Source organism: Phaseolus vulgaris, chromosome 4, assembly GCF_000499845.2.
Source record: "Phaseolus vulgaris cultivar G19833 chromosome 4, P. vulgaris v2.0, whole genome shotgun sequence".
Classification (NCBI taxonomy): Eukaryota; Viridiplantae; Streptophyta; class Magnoliopsida; order Fabales; family Fabaceae; genus Phaseolus; species Phaseolus vulgaris.
Genome location: NC_023756.2, coordinates 21,681,599 through 21,703,273, shown reverse-complemented (window position 1 = coordinate 21,703,273; position 21,675 = coordinate 21,681,599). Strand labels below are relative to the sequence as shown.

General features: G+C 51.4%; 1 protein-coding gene across 1 annotated transcript; it reads right to left on the bottom strand.

Moving 5' to 3' along the window:
• Positions 1-16,135: 16,135 nt before the first annotated feature.
• On the bottom strand, positions 16,136-16,777 carry LOC137838473 (uncharacterized). The gene has a single exon (XM_068647718.1). The coding sequence runs from the start codon at positions 16,775-16,777 to the stop codon at positions 16,136-16,138; it is 642 nt and encodes a 213-aa protein (XP_068503819.1).
• Positions 16,778-21,675: the final 4,898 nt, after the last annotated feature.

The following is a 21,675-nucleotide window of genomic DNA, read 5'->3' as shown; positions in this document are numbered from 1 at the left end:
CACGTGTCACCCTGCGAGTGGTCCACGTGGTTCTCTGTTGCTGACGTCATCGACTACCGATGACCGATCGGATCACAAGCCCCCCAGTCTCGAGTCAAGAACTCGTTCTCAGCGAAGAGACTAAGTGGTCGTGCCCTCAGCCCACGTGGCAAGTGGGGCCGCCTCACGTGCCACCTCACGTGCTGCTTCTTTAACGTTTGGACTTCTTCTCTTAATCTTGCGACACGTGGCCCCATCAACGGCCAGTGCTGTGCGTCGCTAGCGCTTCTCTTATTCAAATTGGCGCGCCTTTTCACTGTTCCTCCATCTTCTTCATTCGACTCCCAGACTCTCTGCGAACTTCTCCTCTGCGCACCCATCTTTCTTCAAATTTTCTGCTTCCCAAACTCTTGCGATCATCCAAAGGTATGGTTTTTCTTCTCCCTGGCCCCTTTTTGGTCTTCTTTACCGATTGCATTTATCATTCTGGTTATCATGCATTCATCTTCTCTATTTCCCTCTCTCGAACCCGCGCTAGGGTTTTTTCATGCCCTCGCTCTGACTTCTGCTTCTTCTTCTTTCTCTTTTCACCTGGGCATCTCCTTCTCCTTTCCCTTTTCTGTTTTCACCGAAACATTCATCATTCCCTCTTCTTCCATTCATTCTGACCTTTTCGTTTTTTCTCCATTTGCAGCTATCTCACGATGGCTCGCTTGAAACAAACTGCGCGCATCATTGCCCCATCCTCTGGTGCACAGCCTTCCGCGAGTGCGCCATCCTCTGGTGCACAGCCTTCCGCGAGTGTGCCAGCTCCACCACCGCCTGTGGCTACCTCCTACCACGACAATGCCAGGGTCTACGAATGGGCTCCCCTGGCATTGCTCGCTGTAACCTCCACCCTGCTGCCCAAGGGTCATCTCACGTCCCTGCTAAGTCGCAACCCCGACGAGCCTTCCTGCTCCATCGACAGGGAGAATGACTTCAATATCCAAATCCGCATTCCTCCTCGAGGAATGCCTATCTGCGCGGATGACAGGGCCACCAATGGTTCGTCTTCATCTACTCCGCCATTTTTCAAGAGGCTAAAGCTGCGCCTCCCTTTCACTTTCTTCGAAAAGGAGCTGATGATGGAGTTAAACGTCGCGCCTTGCCAACTCCATCCAAATGCCTGGGCCTTCATCCGGGCGTTTCAAATCCTCTGCAACTATTTCGGGCACAACGCCTCCGTGGACGTGTTCCTCTACTTCTTCGAAGCGAAGAACCCTGGGGACAGGTCCTGGGTCAGCCTGAACGGGGTTGCTGGACGGGTGCTCCTGGGCCTGTACCAGCAATCCTTCAAAGATTGGAAGGGCAGATTCTACATGATATCTGCTACCCCTCAAAGTCCAAGCCTGCTCGAGGGGTACCCCCTCTACTGGGTTCCTGGAGTTGAGTTCAAGAAATCCAGGGACCTCGAAGCTATGGCCCCTTATAAACGCGAGCTGTGCGGGCTGCTCTTGGGGGCCAAGTACAATTCTTCTCGTCTCATCAAAGACGAGTTCGATGTGGTGGCCTTAAAAAAGTATATAGGTAGCTCTTCATTCTCCTTTTAGGATACCTGCACCTTTTCATGCATGCGCTTATGTGTTTCTTAACTTACTTGCATACCTTGGTCATCTAACTCTTCCTTTTTCCATCTATGCAGACTCAATGTCGGGGAAGGACAGGAAGCTAGCTTTACTGGAGCTGGCCAAACGTAGGGGAGCCAAGGGCACTGGCTCCTCTTCCTCTACAACTGAGCCCATCGCAGCCCCCCCACTCTCGGTCGCGCCAGCTGGAGGCCCCGAGCAAGGGAAGAAAAGGAAAAGGCTGGTGAAGGCCTCCACTTCAACTGCTGCTGCTGCTGCTTCAACTGAAGAGATTGAGGCTGGTGAAGGCCTCTCGTACACCGCCAGAGGAAGAGAGCGGCAGTTGAGGGGGCCTCATCTCTCCAGCCTGGAGAGATTGAGGTGGTGGAAGTAGAGGAAAGGTCTTCCTCTCCTCCCTGCGCTCAAACTGCCTCAGAGCCCATCAACCTTCCTTCTCCAGGCCAGCAGTTGCCTCCAACTACCAAACTGCCATCTTCCCCCCCAGCAGGCCAATCACCTGGTCCATCCGCTCATCCTGCTGGGGGTGCTTATGCCCAAACTGGGGGTGCACCACCACCACTGCTGCCAATCCCTACCACCATTGCTGAATGTGGTGGGTCTAGCTCGCGCCCAAGCGCTTCTGGGGCCACCCACGAGAATTTCAGCAGGGTCATCACCCTAGTTCGACAGCTCATAAGTAACCGGGAGCTCGTCGAGTGGAATGGTGATGAGGTTGACATGCACCTGGCAAGGCAGGTGGTGCTCTCTCTGGAATTCTCCACCCAGCATCGCAAACAAATAGCCCTGGAGAAGAGGGTGAAGGAGCTTGAGCACGACAAGGAGTCACTGCGAAGTGACTTCGAAGCTGCTCAAGGGTCCGTTGAACTGATGCGAGGCATGGTGGAGAAGGCTAGGAGGGAATACCTAGCGCAGGTCCAAGAGACCATCAAGACGGAGATCTTGATGGGGCAGATGGTGAGCTCTTTGGACTGCGAGGTGGTGGAGCTTAAGGCCAAGACTTCCTCCCTGCGCCAACAGAACACTCAGCTATTGGGGGAGCTCGAGTCCACCAAAGAAGCAGCTGCTGCTGGGGAAAAGAGACTTGAGGAGGTGGTGGGCAAACTGTCTGAAGCTGCCTCCTCCCTTGCTGCCGTCACCACTGAGAGAGAAGCTGCGGAGGCTTCAAAGCAAGAACTGGAGGTGGAGAAGGTTGATTTGATGAACGTGGGTGCTGATGCCCTTACAGATGGATTCGAGCTAGCACTCGAGCAAATCAGATGCGTTCTCCCAGACCTGGACCTCTCGCAGTTCAGCATCTACCATGAAGTGGTGGATGGAAAGCTCATCCCTCCTGCCCCTTAAACCTTTCTCTTCTCTGTAAATTTAGCTTCTGCACAATTTTTCTTTGTACTTTAAAATTGTATAAGACTTGGCTATGAATGTAATATCTCAATGCTTCTTTTCTTGCATCAGTTTCTTCCCTTGTATTTTCTTTGAACTTCACTTATCTTTATGTGCGCGACTAACTGTTAGCTAGCTTAGGTTCAGCGTGATCTTCGGCTTTACCTTTCCTTTCGCACACGACTAAGTGTTAACCAGTTTAGGCTTAGCGCGATCTTGAGCTTTGTCTTTCACTTTGCGCACGACTAAGTGTTAACCAGCTTAGGCTTAGCGCGATCTGCTTCTCTTATTCTTTCGCTTCTACTTGATCACGACTGGCTATTCCCTCAGCTTGGTGTTTAACAGTCCTCGTGCGCTGCTTTGCACCACTAGCCAATTACTGACGACTCATCAGTGATCGTTCTTTAGTCTTTACTTAGCTTTCTCTGTCGCTCTAGCGCTAAGTGCATAGAGGACTTTGACATCGATCGCTCAAGGTGATGCCTCGTCTTGGGGAAAGAAAAGTGTTTCTCGCTAACCCCTCTTACTTTCCCAACGGTCATCACCCTTTGGCGGGTTGAGTCGCTCATTCCCTGCCTCACTCCTGGGGTGAGAAGGGTTTCGGACTAAGAGTCTTACTGGGCCAATATTGGTGTATGCCAAGTGGGTAAGGACGTTTCGTCAAAACCTTTCCTTTCCCTCCCTTGGTCTTACTAGCACCCCTGGCTTTTCAAACCTTTAACTGCTTGCGCTCACACCTGGGGTGAGGAAGACTTAGATCGGTGCCAGTACTTGCGCCTAGGGCAAGTAGGGCCCAACCAATCACCTGCACTTGCACCTGGGGCAAGGAGGATTTTAACTTTAATACTTGAGCACACTTGATATGCTGGAAATTTTTCTTTAATTGGGTGGCCTCGTTAAAAACCCTCCTTAGGGAAAAGAGTGCCCCTTGTCTGTTCAACTGTTTCCACCACATACAATGCATGTATCTTTAGCGCGAGAACGCCATTACTGTACAACTTTAACTGAAATAAAATTTTAAATGGGTGGCGTTCCACGTTCTGGGGATTGCTCCTCCCTCCAAAGTCTCTAGGCGATAGGCTCCGTTCTCCAATGTCTCCACCACTCTGTACGGGCCTGTCCACTTTGGGGATAACTTGTTCTGCATGTCATTCTGATGCGCCTTTCTCATCACCAGATCACCTTCCTGGAAGCGCCTGGGCCTCACTTTAGAGTTGTGCCTCCACTCTACTCTTCTCTTCACAGCTTCAGCACTGACTCTGGCCTCTTCTCGCACTTCGTCTAGCAAATCCAGATTTACCTTACGCTCTTCGTTGGACTCTTCAGCAACGAAGTTCAGGAATCTGGGGGAGCTCTCCTGTATCTCCACAGGAATCATGGCGTCTGTCCCATAGACAAGGCTGAAAGGTGTCTCATGGGTGCTGGACTATGGGGTGGTGTGATAAGACCATACAATTCTGGGGACCTCCTCTGCCCAGCCTCCTTTGGCCTTGTCTAGTCTTCGCTTCAGCCCCCTGAGCAGCACTCGGTTTGCTGACTCCACCTGCCCATTGGTTTGTGGGTGCTCCACTGATGCGAAGACCTGTTGTATCTTTAACTCTTCACACATCTTCCTCAGCTGATGACTTGTGAACTGGGTGCCATTGTTGGAAACCAGCCTCTTGGGTATTCCGAAGCGGCAGACAATGTTCTTCCAGACGAAGTGTTCAACTTTCTGTGCGGTGATGTGTGCGACTGGCTCTGCCTCCACCCACTTGGTGAAATACTCGATGGCCACGATGACGAACTTCATCTGCCTTGTCGCCAGGGGAAAGGGTCCTAAGATGTCAATCCCCCATGTATGGAATGGCCATGGGCTATGGATGGACCTCAACTCCTCAGGGGGTGCCTTGTGCCAGTCTGCATGCAGCTGACACTGTTTGCATCGCTGAGCAAACCTTATGCAATCTTCCTTCAGCTTTGGCCAGTAATACCCCGCGCGGAGTACTCTACTTGCCAAAGCGCGACCACCTACGTGGCTTCCGCACACCCCTTCGTGCAGCTCAGACATGAGCCTGGTGCATTGTTCGCCGTGTACACAGATCTGCACAGGGTGAGAAAATCCAAATCTAAATAGGCTTCCATCTATAAGAGTAAACTTACTTGAACCCCTCTTTATTCTTTTTGCCTCTGCCAGATCGAGCGAGAGTACACCATCTTCTAAGTATAGCTGGTATGGCGTCATCCAGGTGTCGGGTTCCTTCTCCGCATGGACCTCCATCGACTCATCGGTCTTTGAGGGTCGCGATCTCACCCTCGGTGCTCTTAGCGTTTCTTGGGTCAACGACCGATGACCGATCGTTAGACGCTCCATTGACTTGTATACATGAAGCACCTGGTTGTCTGATACGAACGCGCGCAGCACCTTCAGGGTCTCCTGAATGACGGTCCTCTGCTTCCCCCCCTTGCCTGAGCTGGCCAGCTTGGCAAGCAGGTCTGCTCGGGCATTTTGCTCTCTTGGCACGTGCACTAACTCAAACTCGGCGAAGGACGTCTTCAGGAGCTGCACATACTCCAGGTAGGCTGCCATCTGGGGATCCTTTGCTTGGAACTCCCCCGTAACCTGCCCGGTGACCAGTAACGAATCGCTCTTGGCCAGCAGATTTCTTGCTCCCATTTCTCTTGCTAGCAACATTCCTGCGATCAGGGCCTCATACTCCGCCTGATTGTTGCTAGCTTAGAAGGCAAAACGGAGGGACTGCTCGATCAGTACCCCATTTGGTCCTTCCAGGATGACTCCAGCGCCGCTTCCCTGCTGATTAGAGGAGCCATCCACCGATAACACCCATCGGAAATCTAGCCCTTCTGCAGGTGTCGCGATCGATGATAGCTCGACTACAAAGTCCGCGAACACCTGCCCCTTGATCGGTCCTCGGGGCTCGTACTGAATATCAAATTCTGACAATTCTACTGCCCATTTGACCATCCTGCCTGCTACATCAGGTTTCTTCAATACGTTCTGGATAGGGAGATCAGTCATTACCACCACTGTGAAGCTGTGGAAGTAATGCCTGAGTCTTCTGGCTGAAAACACCACTGCCAGAGCAGCTTTCTCGAGGGCTTGGTACCTTGTTTCAGGACCTTGCAGCACTTTACTCACGAAGTAAACAGGCCTCTGGGCCTGGCTCTGCTCTTGCACCAGGACCGAGCTGACTGCTCTCTCCGTCACAGCAAAATATAGACGAAGAGGGATGCCTACCTGGGGTTTTCGCAAGACTGGTGGGCTCGCCAGGTACCCCTTTAACTTGATGAAGGCCTCCTCGCACTCCTGTGTCCAGAGAAATTTGCTGTTGCGTTTGAGACACTGGAAGTATGGGTGACCTTTCTCCCCTCCAGCGGACATAAACCGGGACAGAGCCGCCAAGCGGCCGGTGAGCTGTTGCACCTCCTTCACCGTCGTTGGGCTCCTCATTGCCACGATCGCCGCACACTTCTCCGGGTTAGCTTCGATTCCCCGCTCTGTCAAGAGGAAACCCAAGAACTTCCCAGCCTCCACACCGAAAATGCATTTCTCAGGGTTGAGCTTCAGCCTGTACTTGGCAATGGTGGTGAATAGCTCTTCCAGATCAGCTGCATGATGCTTCTTCTCTACGGACGTAACCACCATATCATCTACATAGGCGTGTACGTTCCTTCCCAGCATGGGCGAGAGCACCCTGTCCATGAGCCGCTGGTAGGTAGCCCCCGCATTCTTTAACCCGAATGGCATGACCTTGTAGCAATAGCACGACCGTTCGGTCATAAACGCAGTCTTGCATTCATCCATTGGGTGCATCCTGATCTGGTTATACCCCGAGAAAGCGTCCAGGAAGCTGAGTAGCTTTCCCCCCGAGGCGCTATCAACTAGAGCATCTATGCTGGGTAAGGGGTAAGAATCCTTGGGGCACGCCTTGTTGAGGTCAGTGAAGTCCACGCACATTCTCCACTTGCCGCTTGCCTTTTGAACCAGTACCACATTCGCTAGCCACTCGGGGTACTGGATTTCTCTGATGTGCCCTGCGGCAAGGAGCTTCTACGCTTCGTCGTGGATCACCTTCCTCTTTTCCTCGTTGAATTTCCTTCGCCTCTGTCGCACAGGTCGAACCATGGGGTCCATCGACAGACGATGGCAGAGGAAATCGGGGTCGATTCCTGGCATGTCGGATGCTGACCATGCAAAGGCATTCATGTGCTTCTCAATCACACCCATGATCAGCCTTCGCTCTTTTTCAGCGAGGGATCCCCCTAACTTGAACTTTCTTCCCCGACGTCCACTTCGACCCATCCTTCAGCTGGGTGGGGCCTTCTCTCGCTGGCGATGACCGCCCTCACGATCCCTGACTCGCGGGGAGTGATCGTGCCTTCCTCTTCTTCTTCAACTTGGGCTACCTGGGAGCCCCCCACCGCAGCATCCTCCATCCTCTGAGCGCCCTGTGTCTCCCTAACCACCGATCGCTCTTCGCGCACGCCTGTTGGTGGTTTTGTGGTGACGTGGCACACACTTCTCTTTTGCTTCAAGCTGTTCTCATAACAGCGTCTTGCCTCAGCCTGATCCGACTTGATGGTTATCACGGTCCCCTCCATCGACGGCAGCTTCAACTTCATATGCCTTGTTGATGGTATCGCGCCCAGTCTATTGAGTGTTGGCCTTCCCAACAAGACATTGTACGCAGAAGGGGCGTTCACCTCCAGGTACTTTATCTTTTCAGTGCGGGCTGTCGTTCCGTCAGTGAACGTTGTCCTCAGCTCAATGTATCCCCGCACCTCTACCTGATCTCCTGCAAAACCGTAGAGACAACCAGTATACGGTCTTAGCTGGTCAGGGGATAACTGTAACTTGTTGAATGTTGGCCAGAACATGACGTCTGCCGAACTTCCTTGGTCTACGAGTACTCGGTGCACTCGCCTTCCCGTAGTGATGAGAGAAATGACCACAGGGTCGTTGTCGTGTGGGACAACGTCCCGTAGATCCGCTTTCCTGAAGATGATGTCCACTTCAGGGTAATGACTCTCATTTACCGCATCTACCGCCATTACTGATCGAGCGTATCTCCTTCTCTGTGAAGCTGTGCATCCCCCACCAGAGAAGCCTCCCGCGATCGTCTGCACTTCCCCATGCACAGGGACTTCGTGCTGCTGTTCTTCAATCTGAGATCCTGACGCGCGATCACCCTGCGGCTCACGTAGGTAATCTGCTAGGAAACCAGACTTCACCAACTCTGCCAGTTGGTGTCCCAGCGCCAAACAGGAATGAAGTGTATGGCCAAAGGCCTGATGAAACTCACACCATTCATTCTTCTTCCTTCCAAGTACCTTATCTGTCTTCTCTGGTACTCGTAGTCTTGCGGCTATAGCAGGAAGGGCAATGAGATCCGCCAATCCCACCATGAAGTTGTATCTCGGGGGTGCGTTATTCTCCCTTGCACGCCCCCTGCTCTGGTCTTTGCCTGGTGCATAGGGGCGAGGTTTTTCCCGCACCTTCTTCCCCTCCTTGGCCTCATGCACCCTTGTTTGCGGTGGCTTCCCTTGCCCTCCACGCGGTCTTGGTGGTGCAGCACTTCCTCTCTTCCCAGAAACCTCTGTTTCTACCACTATGTGTGCCACCGCACGTCGTCGGATCTCTGCAAAGGTGCTGGGATGGCTCCTGATGAGAGACTCGCTGAAGGGGCCAGGCAGCACTCCCTTCTTGAACGCGTGCACCAGCATATCTTCATCTTTGCTGGGCAATCTAACTACTTGTGCCCCAAAGCGATTGAGGTAGTCCTTCAGCGACTCCCCCTTGTATTGGCGCACGTCGAAGAGATTGTAGGACACCACTGTAGGTGCCCTGTTGACGATGTATTGCTCAGTGAAGAGCTTCGAGAACTGAGAGAAAGACGTGATGTGTCCTTCTGGTAGGCTTACGAACCACTCCATGGCGATTCCGCTGAGCGTACTCATAAACATTTTGCAGTAGACAGCGTCTGAACCCCCAGACAACATCATCTGGGTGTGGAACGCTGTCAGATGCGCCTCCGGGTCTTCTACCCCTTTGAACGATGCCTTCACCCCCACCAGGTTGGGAGGCACCATGGTTCCCATGATCTCAGGGGAGAATGGCATGGGGAACGCTCTTGGAGGTGAGGGCTGCCTAGACACCCTTTCGTCAACCACGTGTTCCCTCTGCGCTTGCAGCGTCCTTCTCAACTCCTCATTGACGCGATTCAGCTCGTCGTTCCTGCTTTGCGACGCAGCTAGCTCCGTCTGCATCCTCTCTTGTTCAACCTTTGACGCTGCGGCGTTATCCTGCAGCGTGCGCACCATTTCCAGGACCTGCGCCATTGTCACAGCTCCTTCGTCAGCGGATGGCGCAGGTGATGGTTGTCTGTTTCTAGGCATCTCTCTCTATCAACGAAACTGAAAAAACTCTGGTAAGTCTTTAAAACTGTGGTATATATGGGACACCGATTCACTCGGGCCCCACGGTGGGCGCCAAATGATCCTGCCGGCAACTCGAACGTGGAGGAATCGCTCTGTAGCACACTCTGCCCCGTCTACGCGACTGCGTTTTCTACAGAATCACCCTCAGAACCTTCTCTTGGATCTCCAAACGTGACCTGCAAAACACACAGACGGCGCCTCTGGCGGCCGTTTGCACTCCGACGATCAAGTTAGTCCACAGAACCACCAAAAACTAGAAAACTAGTAGCGTGTGTGTAAGAACTCTAGCACTCTGTTTTTTCGTTCCCCCCCACACTCTCCCCCTGATTCTCTGTTTTATCTCTCTTTTTTTGCTTCTGGGCATAATAGAATTTTGTTATGCTTTTCTGGCATATGTCAGAACCCTGTTATGCTTTTCAGAGAAAGCGTACCTTCAGAACCAACAGTGGGGAGCGTGAGAGTCTGTGCATGTCTGCGCGTCTCTGCGCTTGGCTGCGCCTGTCTGTACCTTTAGTGGTACGGAGTGCTCTTTTGTCTGGACCGCACCCCTCTCAGAAGATGACACGTGGAGGCCTGCAACTCACATCTAACCACCCACGTGTCATTCACTGGAAGGGCTCTAGCGCTTCTCTTTGTGTGCCTAAGTCACACCCTTGCAGAGTAACTTAGGATGTTTCTCTCATCTGGGCAGATCGCATACTCTTGGGAGAACGTCGGGTGTGGCTGGTCTAGGCACACTCACCAAACATTGCTCTCTGAGTAGGCGGCTTACCCTTCACGATGCCACGCACGTAGTGGGTTGAGGGAATCACCAATCACTGACTGGTTTACTAGTTCCCTCAGGCCACTCTCGTGCACGATTCCCTGAGGTGTACTCATGCGAGATCCATGCATAACGCTCTCGCTGGGAACCTCAGTCCCAGTTTAACTGCGTGTAACACGAAACCCCGATGACTGATCAGTGTTTATTTGCTTCTCGTGTTCTGCCTTCAGGCGTTAGTCTGAGAACTGGTCTATTGGTGGCCACTTGGCTACTGACCACCGATCACCATTCTGGATGATCTGTCCCCCGACCTCTCTGCCGCCTGATCTGTCGGTGGTCACTTGGTTACTGACCACCGATCACCGCTCTTGGCGATCGTCCCCCTGACCTCTCTGCCACCTGGTCCACGTGTCACCCTGCGAGTGGTCCACGTGGTTCTCTGCTGCTGACGTCATCGACTACCGATGACCGATCGGATCAGTAGGGTTTTCTGGGATTTCCATAGTTTGACACCATAGCCCCCCTTGCTGAACCTTTGTCCTTTCTTTTTCTAGCTTCTTCGACTATGGCGTGAACCAAGACCACTGCCAACCCACCACCTCCTCTCGTAAACTACAGGCTTCTTGTTGAGTCTTCAACCCTTACCTCAACTGAAGATTGGAAGGACCATCTTAAAAGCAAACCCGTAGGGAAAGCGTTCGGGAGGGAGGACGATGCCTATATCTCCGTTCGCCCATGCGTCCCTGGTGAACATGTTTGCATAGACAACTGTTCCAACAACGGGGAACCTTTCTTCTTCTTTTATCAAACCGTATTCAAGCACGTAGGGCAGCGTCTTCCCTTCAATAGCTTCGAGAGGAAGCTACTTACGGAGTTGAATGTGGCGCCTGCCCAGCTACACCCCAATAGCTGGGCCTTCACCAGGGTTTTCTCCCTTCTTATGGGGTATCTTGGCCTTACACCTTCGATGGATGTCTTCCTCCACTTCTTTGAAACAAAAAGCCCTGGGAACAACCTCTGGGTGAGCCTTAGTGGCGTGACTGGGAGAGTGCTATTCTCCCTCTTTCAACAATCCTATAAAGGATTCAGGGGGAAATTCTTCAGAGTGTGCGCCTCTGACCATGACTGCACAACTCTTGATGGCTTCCCTCTATACTGGGTGGGGGAGCTCAAGTTCAGCAAAGCTAAAACTCTGGATGAGCTCTCCTTAGCTTGTCGCAAGACATGTCAGGTTTTGGCCAGCCTGGGCATGATTTTCAACACTGCCGATCTTATCAAGCATGGGCGCGACCCCGCCGCCCTTGCCAAGTACTTGGGTATAGGTTCCCTTCACCACTTCCTCTACCCACATACTCTGCATAACTCTCTCCTTCATCTTTAACTGTGCATGCTTTAATTTGCTTTCTTCTGGTGCAACCATGGTGATGATTGAAGAAAAGCGTGCTAGGTTCGCTGGGCTCTTGGCTCGTGGTGGTGCTACCAGCAAGGCAGGTCCTTCCACACCCCTTACCTCCACCACCATGCCTTCAGCTGCAACAACCCCAGCGACCCCTACCCCTAGCTCTCCAAAGGATGCTCCTAACTCCACAGCTTCAATCGAAGCCATCCCCTTGGCCACGGTTAGAGCTGCCTCCCCCCAAGTCCCTTTCGGAGAGAACGAGGGTGTGGTGCATATCGAAACTGACAAAGAGGAAGAATCTGTCGGGGGCCCTGCTTTCAAGAGGAGGAAAACCAACAGGCTGGCCACTTCTCACTCTTCTTCTGCCAGTCCCTTCATTGGTGCACAAGATGACCCCCCGAGGGCCTCCTTTCCTCCACCTACTCTTGCTCTCGAGGAAGCGGTGGGGACTTCCTGATGTGAATGCAATAACAAGAATACATGATTCTTTGACATTCTTAGGAGCAACTTGAGCTGGTCATAAATGGCACCTTACTTTAGAATTGGATCAATGTTCTAATTCAAGAACTCACCAAGACTTAGCACCAACCAAGACTCATATGGAAGTCCATATATTGTCAAATGGAATCAAAACACAAGGAATGGAAGAACACAAATGATAAACCGAACAGAAAAAGGAAAAGAATGAAACTGCATCGAACAGAACAAGAAACAATGCTGGAAACAGAAAACTAATCGGTACAAATGAATAGGATGGACTAGGAAACTAAACCTGCCGAAAGGAAAATTGAATAAAAGGAAGAAGAACACTTATAGAAGCAGCTTGCTGGATTTTGAGAATTGGAAGAACACTTGACGCCACTTGGTTCCTTGATCCAAGATAAGTGATGGAATGCCGCCACTTGAAGCTCACCATTGCTCACAAGATAAGGCAAAGGAAGAAGAAGACTCAAGACTCACAATTTCTCTCCAAATTTGAGTATAGTCTCTCTACTATAAAATTCCAATCTGAATTGTGAAGGACCTAAGCCCTCCTTTTATAGGAGTAAGGGCTGGTCATTTACATAGCTTATTCCCTAAGCTACCCAAAAAGCTCCTAAGATCACACCCCCTTACTAAGCTCACTCCCCAAGCTTCTAGAATTTGCTAAACTAAAGCCTAAAGATGCTTTTACAAAAGAGGTGTCTCATGTTTCCCTCTAAGCACCTTTCTAAATATTATTCTATATTATTTACAATTTAAAAGAAACTATAAAGAGAGATATTTAATACGAAGCCTATTATTTGAGAGTTTGTAGACTTCTTTATCTTTAGGCTTGATCTTCTCTTTGACTTCTTTTAATTTGTGAGAAGACTAGAAGGAAGAACTTCAAATGTGTAGGTGAAAATCCTCTTCCTTCATTAATAAAATCCTCTCCTAGTGGATATCCATCACTTCCGCAGAGCCTGCTCCTGGAACCGCCCCTGAACTTCCCAACACTGTTCAACACTTCTTACGAGGTTGGCGACAGGCTAAGGCTGGAAACTCAGTAACTGAAGATGCACTGATCGAAAGCGTGTTCTGCGGCCTCGGGAGCCATCTTGCTCAAGTCCATGACTACCGGGAGCAAACTACTAAGGAGAAACTGGCCATGGCTGACGAGATGGCTAAACTGAAAGGAGAACTGGACCAGCGCCAAGCCATGGTGGACGAGGTGGCCAAGCTGAAGGAAGAGATGGCTCGACTAGGACAACATTTCCTTACCAAAGAGACCGCCCTCAAGGAAGAGCTGAGGGTGGTTCGTGATGCTGAACGTGAGACCAACAGGAAACTCCATGAGCAAGGACAAGAGTACGCCACTCTTTTGACCAGGATGGTGCCTTTGTGGGTGGAGATAGCTGAGCTGAAGGATGCCCTCAAGGAGAAAGTAGACTAGATAACCAACCTTGAAGGGCGATCGGTGACCCGTGAGGTACTCCTGGGCCAAGTTGAGGGTGGGTTGGCCACCTGCCAACAAGAGCTGAAGGAGAAGACAGAAGCCCTTGCTACTCAAGCTAAAAAGGCTAAGGAGGTTGAGGCAGAGCTCTTAGCTGATGGCACAGAGGCCTATGGTGCTGGGTTTGAAGATGCCCTGGCTCAGGTGGCGTGCAAGCACCCTGAGATGGACATTGCTTTCTTCACCCTGTTTCTTACTTGCATCTTCTGCTTCACATGCTTACTCGCACCTCTTGACTCGCGTCCTTTGCTAACAACGCTTCCATATCTAACTTCTAGCTGATACTTAGGACTTCTTGTTCTTTAACTTAAGTAGCACGCCATCCCAACCCCTTTTCTTTAGCTTACTTCGAACAAAATGCTAAGGTTGGGAGTGTGTGCGTACCCTTCAATTGTTCTCGCCATTGTCTCTTGCTTTGGTCGAGGAGTTCTTGCTTAGGACTTTACTTGTACCTTGCGATCTCGAGGTGTCCATCCGCCGAGAGCGTAACTTGCCTCGTCATCGCTCGAGGGCGAGGAGGACTTCTCTTGGCCAAAACCTAGTACCCACACCTGGTGCCCACACTTGAGGAGAGGCCTGCTGGAAAGCAGTGTCGTTTCGTCCTCTGTATGTCTAAACACCGGGACGATAGTTGCGCTTGGTGCCCACGCCCGAGGAGAGGCCTGCTGGAAAGTAGTGTCATTTCGTCCTCGGTGTGTCTAAACACCAAGGCAACCGGTCCTTATAACTTGCACTTGGATGCCCACGCCCGAGGAGAGACCTGCTGGAAAGCAGTGTCGTTTCGTCCTCGGTGTGTCTAAACATTAAGGCAATCAGCGTACTTGGTGCCCATGCCCGAGGAGAGGCTTGCCACCACCCAACACCGTTTCGTCCTCGGTGTGTCTAAACACCAAGATGACCAGGGACGTGGTGCTTACCCTTAAGGAGAAGGTGTCCCGAAGGATAGCGCTACTCCTATCTGGGGTGTATCTGCACCAAGACGCCTGGCTCTCCATTGATTCGAACTTTCCTTTTGCCCTTGGCGCCCACGCCCGAGGGAGGCGCCCTCGTGTCTCCCCTCGGGATGTCTAAACGCCAAGGTGGTGGGTTCGTTTCTTACTGAACCGCGCTATCTTTTCTTAGCGTTTCTTTACATCGTAATAAGAAAACTTAAGACCGTGTATGCTCAAACTGGTTTTTACTTGGGTGACCTCATTAAAAAACCCCCGAAAGGGAAAAAGAGTGTCCCCTTGAATTGCACACGACATAGATTTTTTAACTGAAATAGAACTTCAAGTTTGTCGTGTTCCAAGTGCGCAGGATGGCTCTTCCCTCCGGAGATTCAAGCTTGTATGACCAGTTCCCCCGAGCCTCGGTTACCCTGAAGGGCCTGGTCCACTTGGGGACAGCTTGTTTTCCAACTAATATGCATGAGCCTTCCGCATGACCAAGTCAGCCACTTGGAACTGCCGGGGCTTCACCTTGGAGCTGTACTGGTGCTGAACTCTTCTCTTCACGGCCTCGGCCTTTATCCTCGCCTCTTCTCTGGCTTCGTCCAACAGATCTAAATTCACCCTCCTCTCGTCGTTGAACTCTTCAGCCACAAAGCTCTGGAAACGCGGCGAGCTCTCATGGATCTCTACTAGGATCATCGCATCCGATCCGTATACCAGGCTGAATGGCGTCTCCATGGTGGATGATTGGGGCGTGGTGTCATAAGCCCACACTATCTTGGGCACCTCCTCCGCCCAAGTTCCTTTAGCTTTCTCAAGCCTCATCTTCAACCCCCTCAGCAGGATTCTGTTGGTAGACTCCACCTGCCCGTTTGTCTGAGGGTGCTCGACAGACGCGAACACCTGCTTGATGCCTACCTTTGTACACAGCTTACCCATCTGCTGGCTCGCAAACTAAGTACCATTGTCGGAGACAAGGCGCCTCAGTACGCCGAAGCGACACACAATGTTCTTCCACACAAAGTGTTGTACCTTGTGTGCGGTGATCTGCGCCACCGGCTCTGCTTCTATCAACTTTGTGAAGTACTCAATAGTGACTATCAAGTACTTCATCTGCCTTATTGCTAACGGGAAGGGCCCCAGAATGTCAATTCCCCACATGTGGAAAGGCCATGGGCTATAAATTGACCTCAACTCTTCTGGGGGTGCCTTGTGCCAGTCGGCATGCAGTTGGCACTGCTTGAACCTCTGGGCGTACCTTACGCAGTCCTCTCTCACCGTTGGCCAGTAGAAACCTACGCGAACTACCTTGGATGCTAAAGACCTCCCCCCTACGTGGCTCCCGCAGATCCCTTCATGAAGCTCAGACATTATCCTCGTGCATTCATCTCCATTGACGCATGTCAAGATTGGGTGCGTGAACCCGTGTCTGAACAGTGTTTCATCCACCAGGGTGTATCTCGCGGAGTTTCTTTTTATCTTCTTACCCTCTTTGGACTCTGCTGGAAGTATCCCATCAGCGATGTAACGCCTATAGGGAGTCATCCACGTGTCCCCTTCTTCTAGGGCACACACCTACATGGGGTCTTTCCCTTCTGGCGAAGTCGGGTAGACGCTTATACTGGGGGCTCTCGCCGTACCCTAAGTCAAGGACTGATGACTCCTCCGCCTTCCTTTGAACGGACTAATCTGGAGGACGTCCACCCTGTTTCCTGCCACAAACGTTCGCGGCGTTTTGAGGGTCTCCTGGATGACCGTCCTCTGCCTTCCCCCCTTGCCTGAGCTGGCCAGCTTGGCGAGCAGGTCAACACGCGCATTTTGCTCTCTTGGGACATGGACCAACTCGAACGCCTCTTTCAGCACTTTAACATACCTTAAATATGCAGCCATCTGCATGTCCTTGGCTTCGTACTCCCCGGTTACTTGTCCCGTGACCAACTGCAAATCACTCTTTGCCAACAGGCTCGGCGCACCCATCTCTTTGGCTAAGAGCATCCCAGCTATCAGGGCCTCGTACTCTTCTTGATTGTTACTTGCCTTGAAGGAAAACTTCAAGGCCTGCTCAATCAACAAACCGTTTGGCCCTTCCAGGACCACACCGGCTCCACTCCCTTGCTGATTCGAGGATCCATCCACCGAGAGCACCCACTGGGAGCCAACCTCTTCCTCTTGCTGCGCGCTCCCTGGCGAGCGCTCCGCCACGAAGTCCGCGAACACCTGTCCTTTGATGATACCCTTGGGCTCATACAACACTTGCCCAGCGGACCATCCTACCCGCGACATCTGGCTTTTGCAACACCTTCTGGATGGGGAGGTCCGTCATTACCACCACTGTAAAGCTTTGGAAGTAGTGACGGAGCCTCCTGGCTGAGAACACCACCGCCAGAGTTGCCTTCTCCAAAGACTAATACCCCGTTTCTGGCCCTTGTAGGACCTTGCTGACGAAGTATATAGGTTTCTGTGTCTGGTCTTGCTCCTGAACTAGCACAACACTGATTGCCCACTCAGTTACCGCGAAGTAAAATCGGAGGGGCACGCCTGTCTGTGGCTTACACAGCACGGGGGGAGCAGCCAGATACTCCTTGAGCTTAAGGAATGCTGCCTCGCACTCTTCGGTCCACACGAACCTACTGGTTCTCTTTAAGCACTGGAAATAAGGGTTACCCTTGTCTCCTCCAGCGGACACGAACCTGGGCAGAGCTGCCGTCCACCCCGTCAGCTGCTGTACCTCCTTCACCGAGGCGGGGCTCCTCATCGCCAGGATTGCTGCACACTTGTCAGGGTTAACCTCTATCCCCCGTTCGGTGAGCAGAAAGCCCAAAAACTTACCCGCCTCAACCCCGAAGACGCATTTATCAGGGTTCAGCTTGAGGCAGTATTTAGCTATAGTGGCAAACAACTCTTCCAGATTAGTTGTGTGTCGTCCCCTCTCCTGGGAGATCAACACCATATCGTCCACATAGGCCTGCACATTCCTACCCAACATGGGTGCAAGGACCTTATCCATCAATCTTTGATAGGTGGCGTCTGCATTCTTTAACCCAAACGGCATCACCTTGTAGCAATAACAGCACGTCTCGGTCATGAACGCCGTTTTACACTCGTCACGGGGGTGCATCTTAATCTGGTTGTACCCCGAGAACGCGTCCAGGAAGCTAAGCATTTTGCACCCCAAGGCGCTGTCCACTAGCGCGCCGATGCTTGGCAACGGATACGAGTCCTTAGGGCACGCCTTGTTCAGGTCACTGAAGTCCACACACATCCTCCACTTCCCGTTCACCTTCTTTAGTAAAACCACGTTGGCCAACCACTCAGGGTACTGGATCTCCCTGATGTGGCCAGCGCTCAACAGCTTTTTGGTCTCGTCCTGCACGACGCGGCGCCTTTCCTCGTTGAACTTCCTCTTTCTTTGGCGCACGGGTCGGACCTTGGGGTCCATGGTGAGATGATGGCATAAAAAATCTGGGTCGATGCCTGGCATATCTGAGGCGGACCACGCAAAAGCGTCCAGGTGTCGCGAGATTACTTCCACCACCTGGTCTTGCTCTTCTCTACTCAGCAATCGTCCCAGTTTAAAAGTCTTGCCACCAATCTGCCTCTCCACCACGTTCTCAACCGGCTCAAGCCGCCTATCCCGAGCGCTCTCTGCGCGAGATACGCCCTTGCGGCCCTCCCTTCCAGGTACTGCCTCGGTAGGCACTTCCTTCGCTGGTAACGCCTCTACGGGCGCCTCCTCCATGGGTAACGCCTCTGCGGGCGCCTCCTCCACGGGTACTGCCTCTGCGGGCGCCTCCTCCACGTGTTCTACTTCCTTGGGCGTCTCCTCCATGGGCGGGCGCTCCACCACCATGAATACGCCCCTCTTTGTTTTGAGGCTATTTTCATAACATTTCTTAGCTTCTTTTCTGATCGGACTTAATCACGATCACTCTGCCACTAACATTGGGCAGTTTCAGCTTGATGTGTCGTGTAGACGACACCCCCCTTAGTCTGTTCAAAGCTGGCCTCCCCAGCAAAATGTTGTATGCCGAATTGGCGTTCACAACAAGATACCGTATGTTCTCGGTGCGCGAAGCGGTGCCATCTGTGAAAGTCGTCCTTAGCTCGAGATAGCCACGCACCTCCACCTGGTCCCCTGCGAAACCATATAAGTACCCTGTGTGATATGAGTTGCATTGAACATAGACACTTTAGAACTCTTAAAAACAACATTATAGGAAAAGGATAACAACAATTAAAGGATCAAAGAGTGCTTGAATAAGGAAAAACGAAAATCAGAACCACAAAAAAACAACAAGCTGAAAACATAATGGTTGCAAAGAAGCTTAAGGAGTCATCAATGGAGACCAAGCCTTCCAAAATGATGATCCAAACTCATTATGAGTGCTATTTTCTTGTACACAACCTTAGAACAAGATACAAAACGTAATTGAAAACAGAAATACCAAGAACCGAACAGAAATTGAAGAATAAGCTAAGAAACACAAATTCAAACGGTGAAAGGGATGAAGAACAGTAAAACATTGGAAACTACCGAATGAAATTGCAAGAGATGAAAGAATGAACACTTATTGAATGAAGCTTGTTGGATTTGAGAATTTGGAACTGCATTCACGCCACTTGGAGTCTTGTTCCAAGATAAGTGAAAGGTTGTCGCCACTTGAAGCTCACCATTGGCACACAAGATAAGGCAAAGGAAGAAGAAGAAAATAAGACTCATAATTTCTCTCTAAACTTGAGTATAGTTTCTCTACTTCTAATTTCCAATTCTGAATTTTACAAAGGCAAGCACCTTATTTATAGCCTAAGAGGTGCTGAAAAATAGGTGGGAAAATTGAAATGAAACTCATTTGAAATTCCCACTAAAAACAAGTCACATGGGAGGTGTGACCTTTTTCTACTATGACACCTCCTAAAAACTACACCTACACCCCCCTACTAAGTCACATGGACAATGTGACTCTCTCTAATACATTCACACCTATTTATTTAATATCCACACCTCCTACAAGAGTCATTCAAATGATGCTCTTTTATTTAATGCTTGGCCTTGCCCCTCTTGGTTTGGACTTGGGCTTCTTGGGCTTGGGCCTTCTTGGGCTTGGGCTTTGGACTTGGGCCTCATCGTTTGCAAAGACTAAAAAGAAGAACTTTAAATGCTTTGACCCTTGTCCATTTCTTCTATTGATAACATCTTTTTGATTCTCATGACTATGTATGGTCTCAGCATATCAGGAGACAACTGTAACTTGTTAAACGTGGACCAGAACATCACGTCTGCCGAGCTGCCCTGGTCCACGAGCACTCGGTGTACCTTCCTTCCCGCGGTTACAACCGAAATAACCACGGGATCGTTATCGTGGGGGACGACATCGTGGAGATCAGCCTTTGTGAATGCAAGGTCGATGTCCAGTGAGTCGTCCGCCCCCTGCTCGGCCACTGAATTCACTGACCGCACGTACCTCTTGCGGTGAGAGGCAGTGCATCCTCCACCCGAAAAACCACCAGAGATGGTGTGAATTTCCCCATGGATAGGCATCTCACAGGCCTGGTCTTCTGCTGGTGCTGCCAATGTCGCGGCTCTGGATGACCCCACCAATTAATCGTTCAAGAGTCCGCTCTTCACGAGCTCCTCCAACTGATGGCCGAAGGCCAAGAAGTTGGTGAACGGATACCCGAACGCTTGATGGAATTCACACCACGCATCCTTGTGTGGTCCCAGCACCTTGTCTGTCTTCGCAGGGATCCTCAACCTATTTGCTATGTTGGGCACAACAATGAGGTCCTTCAACTCCACCACAAATTTGTGCCTAACTGCCCTGTTCTCCCCTGAGCGTCCCCTAGCCTGAGGCTTCTTCGGCTCGTAAGGACGCTTCCTCTCCTGGCCTCTCTTCCTAGTCGCGGCCTCATTCACCCTCGTAGGCGGTGTGCGCGACAGTGCTCTAGGGGGTGCGGGCGCAACACTTGCACGTTTCTCGCATACCTCTCCCTCTATTGTGATGTGCTCCACCGCGCGACGCCTCATCTCTACAAAAGTTCTGGGGTGGTTTCTGATGAGCGACTCGCGTACACTATCATCGGTTTCTCAGTGGTGCCAACCTTCACAACCTATGCCCCAAAACGGTTGATGTATTCCTTCAACGTCTCCCCCTAGTATTGCTTTACGTCAAAGAGATCATACGAAACCGGTGGGGGAGCCGGTTCACGATATACTGCTCCCTAAACAGCTGTGATAGCTGCGCAAATGAGGTCACGTGGCCGTCTGGAAGGCTGATGAACCAGTCCATTGCCATTCCTGCTAGCATGCTCATGAATAACTTGCACCTCACGGCGTCAGAACCGCCGACAAGCATCATTTGCGTGTGGAACGCAATGAGGTGTGCCTCAGGATCTTCCATCCCAGTGAACGTAACTTTCGGGCCTACAAACGTGGGTGGAATCACTGCTTCCATGATGGACTACGAGAAGGGCATGGGGAACTCCCTGGGTGGTGTGAAGCACTCGTGATCCTCTGCTTCGCGATTCCCAGGGTGGTTGCGCATCCCGCGGCGCAACTCTTTGTTCACACGACACAACTCCTCGTTTCTTGCCTGCTACGCTGCAAGATCCAACTGAATGTGTTCTTGCTCCGCCCTCGACGCCACCATCACCTCTTGAAGGCCTTGCATCACCTCTATCACCTGCTGCAAGGTCATGCCATCACTCTCCGCGCGCGTTGTTGAACTCTGCCTAGTAGTCCTCATTCCTCACTGTTTCTTGGAGAATCTTGAACTGTTTCTGGAAATCTTGGAACTTTCTCCGGTGAAACTGAGCAAATCTTGAGGATTCCCGATGAATCTTTCAAGAATCTTGGGAAACCTCCTTGAACTTCACTATTGCTACCGAAACTCGAACTTCTTGCGGTGGGACGGTGGGCGCCAAATGTTCCTGCCTATTGACTCGGTAACCTCCGTACGTCGCTACGAGCTGCGTTTCAAGGACTCCTTTGCCTTCGTTCCAATCTTCACCCTTTGCTGTCGTGAATACCTGAAACAGAGAGACAAATGGGCGCCCTCGCGGTCGTTTGCACTCTGACGCTCAAGTCAGTAATGGCAGAAAACACTGTTGCACCTCCGTAACAGAACACTAAAAACTCCATGCTCAAGGAGGCGCGATACTGAATCGTAACTGAACTTTCTCTC

Coding starts and splice junctions, on each gene's coding strand:
- LOC137838473 (XM_068647718.1), bottom strand. CDS start 16,777: ATGTCGCGGGTAGGATGGTCCGCTGGGCAAGTGTTGTATGAGCCCAAG.